The 21,997-nt window shown below is 40.4% G+C and overlaps 1 protein-coding gene across 1 annotated transcript in view; it reads left to right on the top strand.

The window, feature by feature from the left end:
* Positions 1–21,997, top strand: part of EPB41L3 (erythrocyte membrane protein band 4.1 like 3) — a 140,602-nt gene that overhangs the window by 38,554 nt on the left and 80,051 nt on the right. The window contains exon 2 of the mRNA XM_069468543.1: positions 18,376–18,590. Within this exon, the coding sequence (XP_069324644.1) occupies positions 18,387–18,590 (204 nt within the window). The 5' untranslated portion in view covers positions 18,376–18,386. The remainder of the gene's footprint in view (positions 1–18,375; positions 18,591–21,997) is intronic.

The following is a 21,997-nucleotide window of genomic DNA, read 5'->3' as shown; positions in this document are numbered from 1 at the left end:
CTCTTTTAGACAATGGGGATACAACAGTGCATATAACAGATAAAAATCCTTGACCTCCTGGGGCTTAGAGTCTCCAGTTGGAGGAGACAGATAAAAACCAACGTAAATAATGGAAATATGTAGTACATGGGATGAGCAGTAAGTGTTATGGAGAAAGCAGCAGGAAAGGGGTGGGGTGGGGTAGACAGGGAAGGCCTCCTGAGAAGGAGAATCTGAGCAGCACGAGAGAGGTGGGGGCGGAGCCAAGGGAGACACACTCTGCTGAAGGCGGAGCCTCAGGAGGTTGCGAGGCTGGACACAGAGGGAAAGGGGGACAGAGTGGAAGACAAGGAAGCGTCTGAGTAGCATTATTTTATGCCAGGGTATAAGTACTTTGGATGTTATTATACTTTGAATGAAATTAAGAGTCACTGGAGGATTTTGAGCAGCGAAGTGACATGGTTTGGTTTGTATTCTAAAAGGATCAACCTGGCTGTTGTATACAGAATACACTGCAGAGGGCAGAAGCAGGGAGAGACCAGCTGGGAGGATTCTGGAGTACCTGGTCCAGACAGGCTGGATGGGAGAGGGGTAGAAGTGAAGGTGTGGGGGGCCAGGGTTGGGGGTGACATAGATGGTGGTCACACTCTGAAGGTATTTTGAAGGCAGAGCCGCCGCAGGAGTTGCTGAAGGATTATGTGCAGCGTGAGGAAAAGTTGTTTTGGTTTTTCTGGCTGTTTTGTTGCTGTATTTTCTTTGGCTTCAGACCCTGGAGGGATGGATTGGCTGTGAGAACTCAGGTGCCCTTGTTTCGGGGGAGAAACTTCAAGAGTTCACTTTTGGACACCTGAGGCTGGATATCGACTTGTGGTAGAGAGTGAGAGTGAAAAACCTGCACTTGCCCTGAGGAATCTTATGTCGGTAGCAGAGACTCTTAAAGCAGAGGTCCCTGCAAATCCAGTGAGAAATGCGAGGTTCTAGGGTTGTCTGCACATGCAGTGGTTGCCCAGAGGAGACTATTTCTGGGCAGAGGGACTTGGGGAGAACTGCTCAGTGGCTCTGAAGCTCCGGCAGCACGTGGGGAACTGCAGGTCATTCAGTAGTTCGCTGCCACTGAAGCTCGTGAGGGTAAATGAGCCTTGAGCCTCAGCAAGTGCTGAGGATGCGGTTGCCCTTAGTGCTGTATGGAAGAGACGTAAGGGATGGGGACCTTCTGAAACTATTTTATTGCTTAAAAAGGCATAGCCTCTCAATTCCACAGCTGCCAAGAATCCAGCTGAGACAAGTGCCAGTAGAAAACAACAGTAGATGATCATCCGTGCTCTTATTTTGTTGCTCTTTCATACTTTTTCTAACCAGTGTTTCACAAGCTGTAAGGTTGCTGTGTTCCCGGTTCCTGTCATGGACTGAAGTTAGTGAGTGGTGCTTAAAATCCATTTGGAGCCACTGCTGGCCCCCCCTCCAGTGAGCCTGGGAGGACAAAAGCCCAACAGGGCTGCCAGGGTGAAAAGAATGTAGCAAAGATGTTGTTAGGAGATTTGACAGATTTTCTGGGTCTTCAAGATCAAGTAAGTAAGAGATTTGATCATGAGGGCTTTCTAAACACAGTAAAATTTTGATATGTCTGTTACCTCTTCTATTAGGTAATGAAGACCCAGGCTCAGGGTTAAGCAAGTCCTTGTGGAGTTGAATTGAAAGCACCAGGAAGGGCTGGACGGGTGTCAGATGGGAGCTGCCACCCAGGCAGGAAGGGAAGGTAGCTGGGAATCAGCATTAGCAGGGTTCTATTTTTTCCCCTTTCCTATCCAGGCCTCTCTCTCTTCCTCTCCTCTCTGGTTCTCCTCAGGGGCAAGCCCATTCCAATTTAAGAGGGGTACTTCTGTGGAAAGAAGAGTAAATAAGATGTTTTCAACTTTATTTCAGTAATAATCATCACTAGTACAGGTGGATAATACCCTTATCACAAATGATTACTTGATATTCTTTTTGGGAGAAGATTGAGCATGACTTGAGAGGGAAAAAAATATATCTATTATAAAATACAGTTTGAAATGAGTACTGCATATTATTAAAGACATTAAAATTAAAGAATGTAGTCTGCATATACCTTCCAAATAAACCAGCAAAACCAAAATGGCATGTCCATATATGAAATGCAAAAAGCATTAAAATTGCTACACCACTTTTGTGACAGTAGTCAAACTCTGCACAAATTGATAGCCTTAACTAGGGCCAATGATCTTTTGTTATCTAGTTGTTTTCTGTCTTCAAATGCAGTCATTCGGTAGCTTTGGGTTTGAGAGGCTGTTGGTTCCCCTATAGGCCAGTGGTCGGCAAACTTTAGTGTGTGGAAGAATCACTTGGGTGCTTATTAAAAGTGCAGATATGTGATCTTACCATTCTCAATCCAGGCTGCATTGTGGAATAGCTTTTAAAAATTACCTATGCCCATGGCCTCCCACCAGAGATGCTCTTTGAATCACTGGGAGTAGAACCCAGGCACCTGTGCTCTGGAGATTCTGTACGCCTCCACTTAAGAATATGTGATTTTTACCAGAGTTCCAGATACTTTTGATCCACATGGTCTGAGTTTCATCCTTTGTAAACCATGAACCTTCGTTGGTTTGCTCCATCCACTGAGTGTTGGTGCCAAGTTACATTACTGCAGGATGAATGGTTAGGTGTCTTTCAGAAGTGTTAAAACAAATTATATTAGAATTAATCATTTGTTTCTATAAAAATAGTTAGAACAGTAGAACAGCCACCTAGCAAAGAAGTTGTAAATATAACTTTGACTACCATTCATCTCTAAGAAATATTTTTCTTTCTCCTAATTATAAAAATAATACTTTTGTAGAAAATATGAAAAAGACAACTAGATCTTTTCAGATCTCCAGAGATGATCACTCTTTGACATTTTAACTTACCACTTAAATGTCTCTTTTCATGGTGGATCTGGATGTTGCAAGCCCAGACCTGATCACTCTTTGACATATCACTTAAATATCTCTTTTCGCGGTGGGTCTGGGTGTTGCAAAGCCCAGGCTAATCCACAGCCTCTCCAGGGCCAGTGGTCAGTGCCCTCTCCTGCTGTCTGCCCTCTGTTGGTAGCCCATCTCTTCCCTCAGAAAGAATTACCTCCCTGCTCACAGAGAAGTGTTTAATCTGTCTTCCTCTGTATCTTCATTTCCCTACTTTAGGTCAGAAACGCAAGCGGGAGCCCAGGAAGCTCTCATTCTGGCCCAAACTGCTAACCGTTTCCAGGACAGAGAGCTCCCCTGGAAAACACATTAGATGGACATCATCCTCTCTCCTCAGTCCCAGTTTTGCTTTGAACACCACCCCTCCTTTGCAACTTCTCATCTTCTCTACCTGACTCTTTGCCAAGGCTACCCAAGGAGAGCAAACACCCCTTTCCGTGCATATTCGAGGAGCCCTCTGAACAGAGTTTTAAACACGGAATTAGTGTGGTTTCCTTCCTTACCACATATAAAGCTTCCACCTAGACAGATTTACTTTGCTTTCATTTTAAGTAGCCAACGGATTTAAAGCTCATTTCATTGTGAAAACTACAGCAATTAAAAAAATTATCAACACATGAAGTGAAGCAGGTTTGCTGTGATTAAGCCTTTAAAAAAAAACACCTGACACAAAGAACCTATAAAAATTTTTTTTAAAACGAACTGCATTTCAGCCTTTAATCCCCGTTGAACTGGAAATATGCGGATTTAACAATTGAAAGAGCTATTTATTGGCTTAGTTGCCCATTGGAGAAAAAGAATACAAACGGCATGTCACACCTGAGGCTGTTCAGTCATTATTTGTACACCGTGTGGGAAATTCAACCCCTGCAATGAGAATATCAGAATGCAGCTCCAGCCACAGGCTGCCCCTTCATGTGCCCAGGCACCTCGGAGACAGGAGGGAAGATGGTGGCCTTGCCAGGCTCCTAAAGCTTTCATTACAAAGCATTTGGGCACAAACAGGGAGCCCTTGCAGTGCTATGGGCACAGAGTGAACAGCCCCGGAGTAGGGCACCCTCTTATCAGCACCTTCAGAGAACTCGGTGAGGCACTGCCTTCGGGCAACTCATTTGTGTGCCATCGAGACCTTTTAAGAACATGCTTTATAGTCTCCATCCATTACTAGTGTAGAGATAAAAAGCTGATGCATTACAGTAAAAACAGAATAATTAAATACTTGGCCACACATTTGTATTGAAGGATGAAAAAAATTCAACAGTCTGTCAAACCCTCCAAGAATGCCAGAAGAATTCCCCATTTCCTCTCTTCCTAAGAACTGTGATAAATACTATCGTGAACACTTAGTTAATTAACTGTGGGATAACAAAGACAATGGTATACAACTGTGGGGGAAAACCAAATTCTATTAATTTGGCTTTGGGCTACAGAAATGACCTAGAAAATGTCAGGATTGAAAAGGGTGGGTAACTGATGAAATTTAGCATATTCTATATGGCGAAGAGCTGAGAGCTATTAATTTGTATTCATTTCTGTTCAGTACAGCACACCATGAAACAGCCAGGCAGTTTAGGGGTCAGATTGAATTGGATCTGATTTCCTAAGACATCATTTGTAGACTTGTGACTTAGGGCACATTTTGGTTAAATGAAGCTAATGTATTCAATCATTCATTCATCTAAATATTTAATGACCATCAATCTGTTGGTAGTGGTTGCTTTGTATGATTTTATAAGTATTAAATTGAAACAATAATAGAATGCCTGAAATTTTTTCATATATTTGATTTCTTTGCCTTAGTGATAGAAGTGGACTTTTCCCCCATATTTCTCTACTGGTTTGATCAAATGTTATTCGAGCTGTGTAAGTCCTCAGTACTTAGCGCCTGGAACTCCTCTAAAAGGCGAGACACAAATATTTACAGGCAGCTTGACTTCCTGGGTCCCTGAAAGGTCTTATTTCTCCCTTTGTTTTCCTTTCCATTCTCCCCTCACGTCCTTATGGTGACTAGTTTTGGGGGCCCGCATGAAGCTTGCTATTAGGAGCTAACCACAGAGATAAAAGCCTCGAGACAAGTACGCAGTTACAGAACACACCCAGGCCAACTCCTTGTTCTGCCATTCACGGGAATTTGCGGGGCTCACTCTAATAAGCAAGACCTACTGTACTGTTATTTTCGTGAGACACAGAAATACAGGCTGTTCATTCATTTATTGTTTGTTTGGGGTCTGTTTGTATGCAGAATTCTCCCGGACAGACAGGGAATGAGAAGCATAGGTTATTTGCGCTTAGTTTATTTTGAGACAGTTTTCTATCTGTCCTCACCCCAATGAATGGTATTGGCGTCTATGAAGAGAAACCTGAATGGATCATGGATTCTCAAGCAGATAGTGAGATTTCAGAGGGCATATTGCCCCCTTGCTAGGTGTAAAAGTTGGAATTTTTTGCCATGACCTCTTCCCTATTTTTAAAGTAAAGGTTCTGCAGGAGAGAGACGCATTTCAGAAAAAGTCGGAGAGCTCTTATTTGGTGGTAGATGACTGTACAAAGAGCCTGACTCTGTTTTAATTTATTCACTCTGCGGTTCACACCTCCTTTCTCACAGATGCAGAGTCAGATGTTGGGTGATAGAAAAATATGCTCCTGAATTAAGGTGCCAAACATATCTTTTTGCTAATAAGTTCATCCCTGAATAGAATTGGCCAGGAATATAGAGGAAACACGCTACGTCCTTTTCTCTCAGCTCTTTTGATTTTAGCAAAGGAATGCTTGAAAATTTTTAAACAATGTAGTTGGACATTTATAACTTGAAAGATACGATACTGACTCTTTGTCAATTTGAGGCCCTCCACTAGCAAAAATTTCAAAATGGTAACTGATTAAAATTTAGGCTTATTTATTTAGAAGCTTAAAGCCACCATAGTAGAAAGTTATGAATTGTTGAGAATCCAGAAGCAGAGTCGGTATCATTTGTATTTTCTCTAGAAGCAACAATGATCATTTCTTTTTTGTTTTCCCGGAATAAAATGGCAACCAGTGACAGAATCCTGAAGGTTCACCCTAGATTAGAACCTTTTTTTTTTTTTTTTAACAAAGGATAAACTAGTTGTTTATATGTACTTTTTAAAGATAAGTTTTAGGGAAAATAGTCTTTAAAACAAAATATAATTTTATAGAAGTTTGAATTTACCTGTTAAATCAAAGGATATATTAAGTAGCATATTGAAAACGTGGAATTGTAGGTGATTACAAAAAACAATAACTTTGATAGCTCCTCCAGTTCTGAAATAGAAATACAAGGACAAGAGTTAGATTTTATGGCGTACCAATGTGCACAACTTGTGTGGGAGAAAGACCTCTGTTATTAGAGACAGAACTCAGATTTAATTGTTGGCGCTGTGCTCATTACCATGTGACCTAGGCAAGTTGTCACCAACCGGCTGTCTCCCTCAGTCCTGTGGGGGGTGAGCTTGTATAAAGGAGGTGCTAGCACCCCGCATTTGTGCCTTCACTGTGAACAACTTCCTTTATGTTCTCAAGCACCAGTCCCTGTTAATTAAAAAATAGTAATAACATCACGAAAGGCTTGTGAGGAATTATTTCTGTCAAGTTCCTGAAGATCCTATGCATTGTAGACACCGAACTTTTAGGGAAACATAAGGCAAGATTTGGTAAGAGTTACTTAGAGTTGTTTAGTTAATAAACAAATATGCAGTATTTAAATTACGTTCTACACATTGAGGGCATAATGACAGTTTCTTCCTTACAAAGAGTGATTTATGGAGAGCAGTTGCTATATTTAGTTTATTCACTCACTCTTTCCAGGATTCGGTTTAACATAAGGCCTGAGTACTTTGCTCTTCTGTATCTCATTGGTGCTCTGAAATTTCCATTTTGATTTAATTTTTTTCCTTAAAACCTCAAGAATACTGTTGGGGGGAGTGCCTTTGGCCAAGGGAAATGATGTCATCAATTCTGAACTCCAGTTCAGTGATAGGGAACACTAATGGATTGTTGTAAGCACAGCTATCAGGAAACTGAATTCAAGTATGTGTATCAACTTATGGAAAAAAAAGTTTTTTGGCAGTTTCCTATCCCAGGAGCAACTCTTTAAAGTATCTCCGCTGTATTTTGAATAATACATTAAAATGCTTGTCAAAGTGAAAAAATGTAACTATATTGTGGGGCAGTGCCATCCTGTGCTTGGTGCGGTGGTTCTTTCTACATTTGACCTAGGGCAAGACAGGATTCACATGTGGACAATTTAGGAACTTTAAAACCCTTTAGCAGCACCAACAGGATTCTTGTGTAGACCAAGTAGAGAAACTTTAACAGCACCTATTCAAGTTCCCAATAATGACAGCACAGCATCAGTGATAGTCATGTTAAAATTTCATGGAGACTAAAATTCTCTGCCAGATTATGTGCAAAACAGGCGTGCAGGTACAGCTGCCGTTTATCCATTAGTTAGGTTCTCAGATGGAGTCTAGAAGCACATTCCCTCCTCAAAAGGCCAAAGCTATTCATGTTAATCTGTTTTAAATTTGCTTTTCTGGAAGGCTAGAGCTGTCACTTAAACCACAGGAATGCATCCATTATAAATGAAGGTGGCATCTCTTTTCACCTGAATTTGATGATTTTAAGAACTATTGCTGATGACGTAGGGTTCACTGATGATTTCCTGCATTAAAGGTGATGGAGCATGGGGCCTAGAGGAATAAGAAAACCAGGCGTGCGTTTGTGGGCTCCCTGCCTTAGGGCTTATTGGAGAATGGTCACTGGCAATCTTTTCTAGGGATCCCTGTGTTTTAAGAGACCTGACATTTGTGGAAGATTTTGCCTGTCAGCTGGGGGCATTTCTCCTCTCTTAGCAAAGCTACAGTCAGAGCTGATGGGTGCTCGATGGCCATCACCTGCCTTCACGCCCTCTCCTGCTGCCCTGGCATTTTTTTCTCACCTGCACCCTTGCTGTCACCTAGTCTCCGTGCCTCCTGCTCTCAGAAGCCCACGCGACCTTTTAAAAACTTCAGTAAGACCCTATCATAACTCACCCCAACATGCTCCATTGCATTTAAAATAAAATCCAGCTTCAGGAACTGCCTTACAAAGACAGGGTCTGACCCCCACTCACATCTACCTTATCTCGCATCATTCTTCCCCACATCCCGTGCAGTCCAGCTATCCTGGTCTTTTTGTTCCTTGACCAAGCCAAGCTCATTTCATCCTTACGGGCTGGGCACTAGTCTTCTTGCAGGCATTATCCCAACCCCTATGTCTTCACATGGCAGATTCTTTTTGATATCTGAACGTTGGTTAGACGTCTCCTCCTTCAAGAAGGCTTCCCGAACCACCCAATCTAAAGCTGCCAGCCATTTACTTTAATTGGATTATTTAATAGCATCTATCTCCGGCTGACATTTTTTACTACTTTTTCTCTTTCAATTAGAATGTAGGCTCCACTAGATCAGAGACCTCGTTCCTCTCTATCTGGTGTCTCCCCGGGCCTCAGAACAGCTGTTCAGGAAAAGTTTGTTGAAGGATGTATTAATGAATGAAGCAATGATGTGGCCAGTATTTCTAACCTTAACTGATAAGTTTCCAACCCAGAGCAAAAAAGCCTTGCTGTGGGCAGCCACGTGGCTGCTGGATGTACATTTTCTTTTGAAATAGCAAAACAAATGCTCAGATCCCTGGGCTTCCTTTCTCAGATGTCTGGAGTTAGAAATCCCCGTCTGGGAAATTCCTTGCTTTTAACAGAGTGTGCACAATGCAAAGGTCCTGGAACAGCATTTGAATTTATTCTTCTGCCACTCCCTGGATAGTCTTAATTGGCAAGTGATTTTGCCCCCTCAGGAACCCTGCCTGTTAATACTGTCACTGACCTCTGTTCAAGTCCTGCACTGACACAGTTCGCTTTCCTCTAGTGGGGGAGCCAGCTGCCTCCTTTGTTTATTGAATTGTATTTGGGGGACTTGTGGGAACAACCGAAGATTCTTAGTATTTCAACAGCATAGGGAATTTTATTTATTTATTTATTTATTTATTTTTGAGACAGAGTCTTGCTCTGTTGCCCAGGCTAGAGTGCCATGGCATCAGCCTAGCTCACAGCAACCTCAAAGTCCTGGACTTAAGCAATCCTTCTGCCTCAGCCTCCCGAGTAGCTGGGACTACAGGCATGTACCACCATGCCTGGCTAATTTTTTCTATATATTTTTAGTTGTCCAGATAATTTCTTTCTATATTTTAGTAGAGACAGGGTCTTGCTCTTGCTCAGGCTGGTCTCAAACTCCTGACCTTGAACGATCCTCCCGCCTCGGCCTCCCAGAGTGCTAGGATTACAGGCGTGAGCCATCGCGCCCGGCCAGCATAGGGAATTTTATACCCTGGTATTTGGCACCAGATAGGTTTGGAAATATGAATGTATATTGGTAAGTCAGATGCTTCCATAGTCTCCATATCAATGTATATATTCTAAACTGCATTTGTTAATTTTTCTGTTCACACATTGATCTAAACATTTTTGAACTTGGAAAGCTAAAAGCTTACTGAAAATGAACCGATCTTTCCAAACTATTAAGTAAACGAAGAGTGGTTTGTTTCCCCCAACTTTTTCATATTATCTAAGTATTGTGTGAACGAACTAAATAAAACCTTAATAAACTCAAATAGTTAATGGGGCCTGAGCCTGACCCTTGCGGTAGTGGGAGGGTTGGCCTTCCCACTGGGGTGCTGGCCATTGCCTGCCCTCGGGGCCTGGCAGCAGGAGGCTTAGTATCTGTCTACACTTTAGAGCCCTGCTGTTAGTACAACTGTGTCTCTGGCTCTCAGGAGCCTTAGAACTTTGGAATTGTAGAGCAGAAATTCCGTTGAGGTCATAGAACACGTGGCCGGTTGGGCCCACAACAGTCTTTCCTGGCTGGTTCACTCCTGCCCCTTCCTAGTACTCCCAGCCCTTTCATTATCCCTGATCCCCTTTTGTCTTTCTGAAGAAGCCTGTGATATCGGAAGTTTAAAATTAGTCCTTTAACTTGGGACTGAAGGTTAGTGATTATTTTTCTGTCAAACAAGTATTATTTCCTGTGGAAACCCTTCCTGCCCTTACCAACTTGTTTAAAGCCCCCTCCTCTCATATCCTGGGCACTGTTATCGGTTTGCTTCTCAGGATAACCTTTCAGAATGCACATTCCTTGAAGCAGGAGACTTTTTTGGGGGGGGGTGTCTTATTTAGTTTTTTAAATTCCCACCACTGTAATGTAGACGTGTGATGCTGTTAGAAGTCTCTGTCTCACAGTGACGAACCTCGGTGAGCCTTTGAAAGGTGTACAGTGGTCATTGCGAAAATGATTTTTGAATCAGTATGTCTTCTTTATAACAATTTCAACGTTCTGCTTCTTGTGTGATCTTAAAAAGTCAGTCCACTTCATAAGAGTTGGTATATTGGCTTATAAGATTCGAATTTAGTATGGCTAAAAAGCTTGTTTGAAAAAAACTGTTAGAATTATCCCTGTGGGAGGTCACAAACCATGTCTCAACTCTTTACTATCAACTTTTGGAAGATATTTAATAATGACCAGTCCTGAATTCACTGATTTGTACTTTGAGGAGTAACTGGTCCAATGCTGCCCCATCAAGGCTTGTTTGGTCTGTTAGTTTGGTCTAATTTTGAGCTGAAAGATTGGAAAAGTCCAGCTGACCCGTTCTGATGCCAGTCGATCCCATGGCTGCCAGACTGATCTCTGTGTAAGGAGATGAAAGGGTCACACGGCCTTGTGCGACCTGCCCTGTGCCTGGATCATTGTCATCCCCCCTCCTCACCTCCCATTGTTCTTACACCCCTTCTTTTCCAGCCACATAACTCCAGACCACACAACCTCCTACAAGTAAGTTCCTGTGATCTTCCATACTGTTCTGCTTTTGCTTGGTTGGACACCTCTGCCTGTAACTTTCACCTGTCTTCTACTCTTTCTTTAAACACAATTCAAGAGGTGAAATTGCCAAACGTAAAGTGGATGGAGTTGAGAGTAAGGAGAGAAGTGGTGTCCTGATCCCAGCATGAGCAGCTAGACAGTTGGGGGCCCACTTGCTAAAATGGGGAAGACGGAGTTGGAACAGATTGGGGAGTGTGGGGGCGGGGTGCAGAGATCCAGGGTTTGGATGGAAAAATGTTCAGCTTTCGGTGCCTCTGAGATAGCCAGGTAGAGAAGTGAGGAGAGTTTTACATACGGATCTAAAGCTCAGAGGTCACAAATTGCGGGACCTATTATTTTGGAATTGTCATTGTATTTGAAATGAAAGGGATAAGCTCTCCAAGAAAGAGGGCTTAAAGAGTGAGACTGGTTCCTAAAGAACTGCAAGGTTTAGAAATAGAATATGAGAAATGGGATATGAAGAAGCAAATGGAAATGAGACAGTAGGCAGAAAAGGTGGAAAGAAAATCAAGAGAGTGTCAAACACATGGAGAATTGAAAGATGAGAAGCGATACCACATAGGATTTATTGGCTAGTGGGGAGGTCATTGTCAACCTTAGCAAGGTAACTAAAATAATGGGGAATATTCTGAAGGGTGAGTGAGAGGGAGGACAGGGTGACAGCATGAAAAGAAAATTCCTTCGAGAAACTTAGTTCTACAGAAAAGTTAGAGAGGTAAGTCTGTACGGGAGGGGTAGAAATGGGGCTCATAGAAGAGTGGAATGTGAGACGAAGAGCAGGTTGTTTGTGGGTTGTTTTTTTTTTTTTTTTTTTTTTCAGGTGGATGATACTAGGGCTTTTTTTTTTTTTTCCTTCACAAAAGTAGGAAAAAATCCAGTAGAAGAGCCAAGGGACATTGACTGCCTTGTAGTTTGTTAGCAATGATGGGTTTTAGCAGACTAGTGGATGGTATTCGGTAGTCACAAATACTTACGCTGCGTAAGATCTGCCAGCCTACTCGCCTCTCTTCTCCTATAAATGTGTAGTTGAAATATAAAAGAAAAAAAAAAGATTTGTAAAAAATTTATCTCTTATCGTCCTACATCCCGGCAGATGGTATAAAGTAGTTTTCTTTTATGAAATGCATTGTTATTCCATAGGAATCCTGTCTTATGATGACAGAAATTTTTATTAAGCATTTTCCTTCACTAAATCTTTGGTTTGTACCTTTTAATAAAATGCCACTGAATTTTCACACCAGCAAGAGAGGTAGGTAAATTGGAATACAGAAGCTAATTTAGCAGTCATTTAGTTAGGAGATGGAGGTTTTAGAGATGCCATTTCTGAAAGTGGAAAAGATGAGAATAAACTGACTTTTCTTTCTTGCTTCTATGGAATAAAAAATTACAGCTGAAACGGAACAAAGCCTGGAATGCATGGCAATGACTGTCTTTTTGTAGGTGAATTGGATTGGAATTGTGAGTATGATTTCATTTACACCTGCACAATGCATTCTTTGAAGCTCAGTATCATTTCTTTTGGCAGTCTTTTAATAAATATGTCCCTGAGAGAGGCATATTGAAGTACAACTTACATTTCCTTAAAAAATAAAGGACTCCTCTTGCCATTCAGTAGCACATTTATGAATGTTCTTACCCCAAATTTTAGGACTTGGAGTTTCTAGGAATTCAAGACCTTCTAGCCTAAGCAAAACATAATTAGTAAGGTATATTTAGTATAAAGAAAGGGCATAGTTTAAGTCAAAGCTTAGCATAAGCATTTTGCATCACTTTCTGTTTGGCATTTTAAGTGATGATATTTATTTCCAGTAACCCAAATAATCAACAGTTTAGTCTGAAGTGAATTTATCAGGAGAAGAGAAAGGAACCTTGGAAAGTATTAATAGTAGTCTTTAGTCAGTTGAAGAGGGGAAAATGCGATTTCAAGTGGCAAGAGTCACCCCAGAAAGCAAAGAATGAGCATAAGAATAAAGACAAACCAAAGCAACATAAATATTGTGAAAATCTAATTAAAAAAATGTTTTGGCATTTGGATATATGAGTGAAGGAGCACACTCTAAAATACTTATCAAAATAATGAGTTAAAGTTGGAAGTACTTTAAGTGTTTATGATTTTGCCATTTAAAAAATAAGTTTGTAGCTTGCTTATGTTGGCATTTGGGGAAAAGGACTGTTAAAGTTTTGAACTTAAATTTGCTGATCTAGGCCATCAACACTGGTTTATTTGCAGGTACGATAAATACTTATGCCCTTTAAGATACGTGGAATTGGATATTGATTCTAGTGAGAGTCTAGATTAAAAGCCATAAAACATAAAACATTTTTATGTTTTATTACTTTATCTGTCAATAGCCATGAAAGTTTTATTTTATTAAAATTAGTTAAAAACAGCAATCTATAGTAAAAATATAGCATAATCATTTTTAAAAAACAGCAATGATTTTCATTTATTATATTATGCATATAGTGCTGGGAAAAATAGTAGACCTAGGAAATATTTGATAAGGGCATAGGAGTTTATTTTTAGGTGTGAAGTTCTGTGATTTATGTGATGTCCAACAGGTAAGTTATTAATATTATATGGTATATTCATAGGTTAAAAGTAATCGTAGGTTATTTTATTATTAAAGTAGTTGATAGGTGATTGCTGGACTCTATTCATTTTGCATTTTTATTTAGCTTATTTTAGCTGGTTCTCTGCTTTGGAGACAGTCTTGGGATTTAAGACAAAAGCAGGTGCAAAATATGGTTTCATGACTAGACTAATAACACTGAATTGCAATTGGGATATTCCTTTACTAAGGAAATTGAGATATTCTTTCTATTTCATGCATAGTAAGTCCAGCGACTAATGTCATGTGTTTAGAGAGATTCATATTTTAACACATATTTGACAACTTTTCAATTAAAAGTTTAAAGTACATTAATATGAGAGGTGTATGCTATTAATAAAACTACATTTGTGTTAAAACTCACCTTTAAAAAGTAGTAAGAAGGCCGGGCGTGGTGGCTCACTCCTGTAATCCTAGCACTCTGGGAGGCCGAGGCAGGTGGATCATTTGAGCTCAAGAGTTCGAGACCAGTCTGAGCAAGAGCAAGACCCCGTCTCTACTAAAAATAGAAAGAAATTATATAGACAACTAAAAATATATATAGAAAAAATTAGCCGGGCATGGTGGCGCATGCCTGTAGTCCCAGCTACTCGGGAGGCTGAGGCAGGAGGATTGCTTGAGCCCAGGTGTTTGAGGTTGCTGTAAGCTAGGCTGATGCCACAGCACTCTAGCCTGGGCAACAGAGTGACACTCTGTCTCAAAAAAAATAAATAAATAAAAAGTAGTAAGAAAGTTTAAAAAAGATCATGAGAGAGATGACAGACTTGTTGGCTTAAATGGAAAGGCCTGCAAGGAAGCAGACTAAACAATTAAGTTATTTACCCAGCATCATACATGGCAACTTATTTGATGCTGATTATTTTCATGTGTTTTGTCTATAAAGATTACTGATGGTTTTAAAGTGAAATGAATGGAAACATATTTTATAATGAGATTTGCGGTTTTTTATTTCTGTAACAGTTCTGACATCTAATTATTAAGTTACAGCTATGATTTGCTGAGCCACTTAAAATAGTAACAGAGAATCCTATGTGTGATATTCAATAGTAAGATATTGATGATATCCAAAATTATTTTAAACATTTGCAAGAACTGTCTTGCCATAGGAAAAACTGAGAATCTTTTTTTTTTTTAAATGCCTTTTCTAGTAGTCATTTATGTTTTACTTTTATATGATTTAGTGACACTGGTAAATTTTTAAATAGAGATTATATAAACCACCTAAAACCTTTTTTTTTTTTTTCCATCTTTGAGAAGTCATTCATTCTACTGGTAAACTCATTAGACTGAACAGCCCAATAACATTCCTTTTACCTTCTGAGGTCTTTAGTTCTGAAACTTTTAACCAACGTCTGTTTTCTTAACTATAAAATAACATAAAAATACCTACTCTTTACCCACTTGAGAGATTTTACAAAGGTTAAAGACTATAAGTAAGAGTTATACTTTTACATATACATATATGATAATAAATGAGGTTAATTTTGCAATTTAGTTATTTATCAAATAATTAAATTGTTGAAGTACTATGTTCTCCATATTACATTGGTACTGGGTATATTGGGGCTATAAACAGACATGGTTTCTACCCTTGAATATACTGGAAGGAGGTCAGGGGAGTGTAGAATAATTATAAAATGTGATAATTATAGGTAGGAAACAATAAGACACAGCAAGAATAACTGTGTAATCGAGGAAAGCCTTTCTGAAACAGTCAACACTTGAGGAATGAGGAGTCAGCCACTTAAGAACAGAGGAAAGAACATTCTTCCCACATCTCAAAAACCATAAGGCAGCAAACTCTGATGTGATTCAGACACTAAAAGAAGACATTGTGGCTGGTTCATAGTGGGATAGAGGGGTAGACAATGGCCACTGGATAGGGTGTTGGGACATGTCCTTGAAGGCCTTGGTAATTGAGAGTTTAGATTTTACTTAAAGCACATTGGGAAGCTATTAAAGGGTTTTCAGCAGTGAGTGACATGACTGGATTTATGTTTTGTAATGATTGAAGTGGGCAGAGGTGAGCAGGGTGGAGGCAAGGAAAACCACTTGGAGATTATAGGAGGACTTCAGGAAAGAAATGATGGTGGCTGGTATAGGGGCAGGGGACCAGTTCAAGATATATCTTGGAAATGGCACTAGCAGAACTTTCTGTTGTATGTTAGATAAGGAAAGTAAGATGTCAGGGGTGACTTCTGGAATTCTGGCTTGAAGGAATGGCATTGCCGTTTACTGAGGTGAGGAAGATGAGGGTGGGGAGAAACAGGATTGGGAGAGAATGGGGAATGTCATTGGCTTCACCGCATTCCAGGGGCTGCATGCCCCCCGCTTCTCCCGCCATTGGCCTTAACTGGCCCTCGGGCCCTCCCTCCGCCCGGGACAGGGTGGCACCCGCCACTCTCAGGACCACCCTGCCAAGGCAGAATAAACCGGATCCTGTTGCAAAAAAACAAAAAAATTGGATACTAGTTAAGCTTAGAACAGAGGTGGAGAATGTCAGGAGGGCCCTTGGGTACTAGTTTCAAAGCTCAGAACAGAAGTTAGAACTAGAGATACAAATGTGGGAACCATTGGCTTATAGGAAGTATTTAAAGCCCTAGGAGAGAATGTCATAAGTTGGGGAGAAGATGTAAAGAAAGAAGAAAAGAGGGCCTGGAATTGAGTTTTACAGGATACGATGTATTTAGAGGTGGGGTTGAGGGGTAGCCTGTAAGATAGAGTGGGAAGGCAGGACCAGAGAGATAGGAAGAAAGCAGAAGAGCAATGGTCTGAATCCCAAAGGAGAGAAGCGTGTTGACAAGGAAACTCTCATGGCCTGAGTTGGGCTGCTAAGAGGTCCCATGAAAGGAGAATAGGCAGGAGCGGATAGTCCATTGTTATTTCCCAGCCAGTGGGCAAGGGAAATCTAGAGTGAGTGGCTTTGTCTTTATGAAGATGACCTAAACATTGAAGACATTTTTTCCATCATCTCATTGATCCAGTCTTAATCACGTGGCCACCACTCATCGTCCTCTCAGGCTGGGTGGAGTAGTACCTGCTGAAACTGAAAACTCAGTTACTAAAGGAAGATGGAGAAAATGGATTCTAGGGAGAGTCTATTTCTGCCTTGGACCCTGAGCTCCTTAGCGTGGGGAGAGTGGTTACGACAGATTCATCTCTGTTTCCAAGCCATGCACACAGTGCTTGGCTTATGTTTGGTACTCAATAAGTGTTTGATGAGTTGAATTGATTATTAAAACTAATCCTCTTTCTTTCAGAGATGGAATTTGATTGTAGGCTCTGAAATCCACATAGCCTTTCTCCTCTCTGTTTCTCTGTGTACTCCTATCACTCTCCAGGATAAGCATACAAAGGCGAATATAGTATTTACTTTCAAGATTTGCTTAAAAACCTAAAATGTATTATAAGAGGAAAAAAGAAGAAAGTCTGTTCATTTTATTTGGATCACTATCTCTGTATTTGGACTTGATATTTACATGTGCTTTGGGCAACTGAGCACATGCCAAGTTGATATGTCTTTTATTCAACAGAAAATCTGATGACTGTGAAAAATAATCCTAAATAGAAAGCACAGATATAGCATTTAGTGTATAAGACAGACTCATTTTTGTAATATTCCCTGCTTCTTCAAATTATTAAACATATTCTGATGTGTCTAGGAACTAAATGGTGGTTTTACTGTAGAGTTACTAGTTTTATTTTGCATAATTCTATGTTATACCAAGGAGTGTATGATTTGCTTAACGTACTGTACTAACCTTTTGCTCATGATATTTTTACTATAAAATTAGAATTGAGAAGGGAAATTATATGACAGGATGAGATACTTGTTTTTGAGATATCCCACATACCTAACGGTATCTACTTGGCATAGCAGTTTTCTTGCTGTTTAGAGCAAAAATCTGCTTCAAAACATAATGGTATATCTTACTAGTAGGAGGAAATAATAAGAGTAGGAAATAAATTCTTTAGGTATGATCATGTTGAATTTCCTCGTTTGCCACGTGTAGAAATGGAGGCACAAAATAGTGAAGTATGTTGACCAGCAAACTGTTAGAAGATGGTGGTTATATTTTAGGTCTTTTTAAAGGTTTTATCAGCAGATTATTAGGATCTGTTGTTTGAGTTCCTTGTGAGAGATGAGACAAACTCATCTTTTAACACTCAAGGGAAATAGGAGGAAGCCAAGAAGAAAAACATGAGAATTAATGTGGAAGGGAAGAAGAGGGGATGCTGCCCTGTGCGGCGCCCAGCCACAGCCCTGCCTGTCCATAGTGGGACAGATTCCGTGTCCCTAAAGAAGCCTCTAGCGTAGCTGTGGTTGCTCATTCACAGGGGGATAACTGAATTAGGAGAAATCAGATGAGAAAGACATTAGTTCCTGGAAGTGTCTGCAGATTCAGGGGCCAGGAGGCCCCCCTGTAGGGAGAGGAGGAGGGTGGGAAATGAGAAAGAAATGTCTGCTTCCATTATGGGATCATCCTTCCCGGGGGTTAAAATATATATTCACCTGATGCAGCAAATTCATTTTTCTGAAATTAAATGTAAGTTATTTAATTATTATGACATTCTTTAATGTCATTTTACGATCCTCTGAGGCAAAAAATCTAACAGGAATAAAACCTGCGATCATTACAAATCCACTTTTCCTGCTAGTTAAATACTAATTCTGAGCCCCTCATGGGCACCCATCTCGGTGGTAAATGGGCAAGTTTACTGTTAGGCGTGAGGACGAGGCTGGTGCTGGGTAGTGAGCATCTCTCGCTCTCTCCTGGCGGTTGTCTCAGCCTTGCGCGGCCAGCACCCCAGTTTTCTTGCAGAGGGAAGGTAACTGCGTGGCGTGACGAGATCTTCCCTCTTTCCTGCTTGCAGAACAATCAACCATGACGACCGAATCCGGATCAGACTCGGAATCCAAGCCGGACCAGGAGGCCGAGCCCCAGGAGGCGGCGGGCGCGCAGGGGCGCGCGGGGGCGCAGCCCGGGCCGGAGCCGGAGCCGCAGCCGGAGCCGCCGGGCGCGGAGGAGCAGCGGCAGGCCCTGGAGCAGTTCGCCGCCGCCGCGCACAGCACGCCGGTGCGGAAGGAGGTGAGGCGGCGCCGGCTGCGCTGGCCGGCTCTGGGCGCTGGAGGCAGCGGCGAGGGGTCGTCTGCTTGGCCCCATCTGGTCCCGGGCAGATGAGAATGTGTATGCTATTTTAAGGCTTTCAGTGAATGACATTCCACAGCCTTCCTTGGTAACTGCTTCATTTACTTAAAACACTTTAACTCACACTGGAGACTGGACTGGAGATTATTGGTCCTATCTGGATGTAGAGGAAGGATAGACAGCGAACTGACAGCTTTAATTATGCTTGTGGTTGTTTTTTATTTCGAGCCTAAGGGGTAGAGCTACTTTGTTTTTCCCTAGGCAGCATTCTGACCCTAATATGCCATCTGCTTTTAATGGACCTTCAGGTAGGTCCCTTCCCCTCCCCTGTAAACATCTACATTTTCAGCTTTATTCCCTGTACATGTTTGTCACGAGTAATGTATATCTTTCAACAGTTTTCATATAAAAAATAAAGTATGTAGTTTATACCGGAGCCTCAAAGGAGTCCATGTTTAAATTTCTTCTGTCTTAAAACTTCAAACTTGGAATCAACATATTTTAGAGCACAGACTTATATGTTGTAGAGAAATCTGGAGTCCCCATAAGTGACTAACCTTTGATAGGTCTGAAATATATGTGTCAAGCTAGAAATTCTAAGATGCTGAGAGAAGAGAACTGTCAGCAGCATATTAGTGAAAATCTTTGGAAGTCATAACACATTATTATAACATATAACGTTAAACTCCACATATTTACCACCAGATTGTTTTCTTTCTTTTCCCAGGGCTTTTGTAGGTTCTAGTTTTAAACAGTATTAGTAATAACATTTATTTTCACTCTATAAATAGATGTTGTGTCTGATCTCTGAGGTTTGGTGACGAAGAGCTGGGAGATCCCATCCCAGCTTGGCAAACAAAATCTAAGGAGCTGTTGCCGTTGTCATTGTTTTCCTTTACCTTTTCTTTTCTCTTTGTGTAGGAGTGACGATGGTAGTGTTTAGTTTTCTTTTTTGTTTGTTTTATTTTTTTAATCTTGAAAAGTTTTAAATTACCAGGCTGTTTGGCTTTTTCTTTATTCTTTCCTCTTAAGTCTAAAATGAAATAACATGAAAACAGGAAATTATTATAGAGGAGTATGAGTATCTATACCTAGACATGATTAAATGGACTTTATCTTCTATAGTCAGAGGCTGGATACAAAACAAGAGAAATGATACTAAGAAGGAAAGATGACTGGTCACAAAGGGCAGAGACCTAAGTCTCGTCTCTTCCAATCCTTAGTCCCGTCCTCAGAGAACTCATTTAAGCCCTCGGGCCCCAACTTTCTCATCTACAAAATGAAGGTTCAGAAAAGATGATTTCTAGGATTGTGCCACAGAATTCTTTGATCCATACTGTGAAGCTATAAAACGAAGTACGTTTTGCTACACAGGGATAATTAAAACATGGGTTTGACTGGATTTGAATTCCAGTTTACTAATTTTGTGACCTTTAGAAAGTTTCTTAGCCTCCCTGTATATGTCTGTCTTTATCTGAAAATATGGGTAGTAAGACCTATGCCACAGAGCTGCTGTGAGGAGTAAATGAGACCAAGGATTTGCTAAAATGTTTCATATCGACATTTGTGAATTATAATGCATCATGACCATGACTGACATTTCGTTTGAGGTACTTGGTTTGCTCTTTTAGAGTCGTTACAGTTGATTTAAAGATGTGTGTAAGAGCCTCCAGGATGGGTTCGTGTTTCCAGTGTTCCCAGAAACAAGGCCTGTCCTTTGCTGGTAGATTAAGGTGCCTCTGGAGCTGGCATTTTAAAGTAATCCAGAAAGTTTATTCTCACACAGATATTTTTATTTTAGTAGAAGAAAAGTGAAGTTTCATCCCTAGTAAGTAGAAAAAGTTTATTCCAGGTAAAATTTAAACACAAATGTGGGTTTTAATGACCTTTGCCTATGATGAGATTAAAAATATAACTTAAATGTGCAAGAGTCTTGTGTAAATTATAAGACACTTAACAGACACTGTTACGGTTATTGATATACAATTCCAAGGTTACCAAACTTCTCCTTAAGCTACCTCCAAGGTCAAAATTGATGAAAGTTTTATGATTTCCTTGCACTTACGATTTTAATGCATTGGTATGGAAAGCCCAATGGTCGAAAAAGTAGGACCGAGTTGCCAGAGCAGGTTTTCTTTAGTTTATTTACTTGGTTTAGCTGAAGCTTGCCTTCTCAACTATTCTAGCCTTTGATATTGGCTATTGAATTTTTTGTTGGTTTCTTTTTATGAGCTCAGCAGATTGGTCTCTTTCTATCCTTAAGAGCTTCTAAAGACTTTGCCTTGAATTCCTGGGCAAGGTAGTGGAAGAAAGGACTATCCTAGCAATCTTCTGGATGGAAAACAAGACGGAAAAGGCAGAAATCTGCATCTACAATCCAAAATAAATATGCCAAAAATACCTTTGTAATCACACTAGAGTGTTGTAAAATTGTGAAGGCTAATAGAAAAGTTGAAATGGTAAAATGTCAATATTGTCTTTACTCTTTGAGCCCATGTGGGTTTAGCACCAGGCTGATAGTATGTTCGTGCTTATTTCAAGACCCTAACCTGAATTTTGGTGCCATATCTTTCTTTGGACTGTCAGTGCTTATTTGCATACTAGTGGCAATGGTAGTCTGACCCAAGGAAAAGAAGATTGTAGGGGGAGTAGCTGGAGATCAGTGCACAGAGAGATTTCCAAGGGGGTTGGTTCAGGGAGAATTTTATTGTTACATAGGATGTCCTCTGCAATTCTGAGTCTAGCCTGGACTAGTCTGTTGTGATTTGAAAGCAAATTAAAGCTTTTGGACAGATTTAATCCGTCCTTATACTGGCTCATAACAATGAAGGGAAACAGACATAGGGGATTACTTTGTGATCAATTTCAGTGCTACTGACTTCATTGAATTGACTTAGAACTAAATCAAATATTTTAACAGGTGTGAAATCACTGAAAAGATTAATACTTCAAGTTTTCTAGGCCTCAAAGTTTATCAGATGCTTTGTATGTATATGGATGGAGTGGTTATAACAAATGGAATACAGAAAGATTTTTTGAATTAAGGAAGTACAACATATAAGACAAAAATCTAGATGATGTATTTTAGAGGTCTATATTATCCAATGCTCTTTTTAAAAATCAAGAGTCAATTTTTCCTTCTTTGCTTAGTGAAATCTTGATAGCATTTGCTAACTCAGTGCTTCTAAAGTAAATCCTGGAATTAGAAATAAGGCCCTATTGGTACATTTTAATGGCAAAAGTTATTTGGGTAAAACTTAGCGTTATATTATATTTGATAAATATCTATATATGTAGATCCATTCCTAATGTTCTAATTCAGACATCTCTCATCCTTCAGGAAATAG

The sequence above is a fragment of the Eulemur rufifrons genome, chromosome 5 (assembly GCF_041146395.1).
Source record: "Eulemur rufifrons isolate Redbay chromosome 5, OSU_ERuf_1, whole genome shotgun sequence".
NCBI lineage: Eukaryota > Metazoa > Chordata > Mammalia > Primates > Lemuridae > Eulemur > Eulemur rufifrons.
Note: the sequence above shows the minus strand (reverse complement) of the source record. Positions and strands in the feature narration are given on the sequence as shown.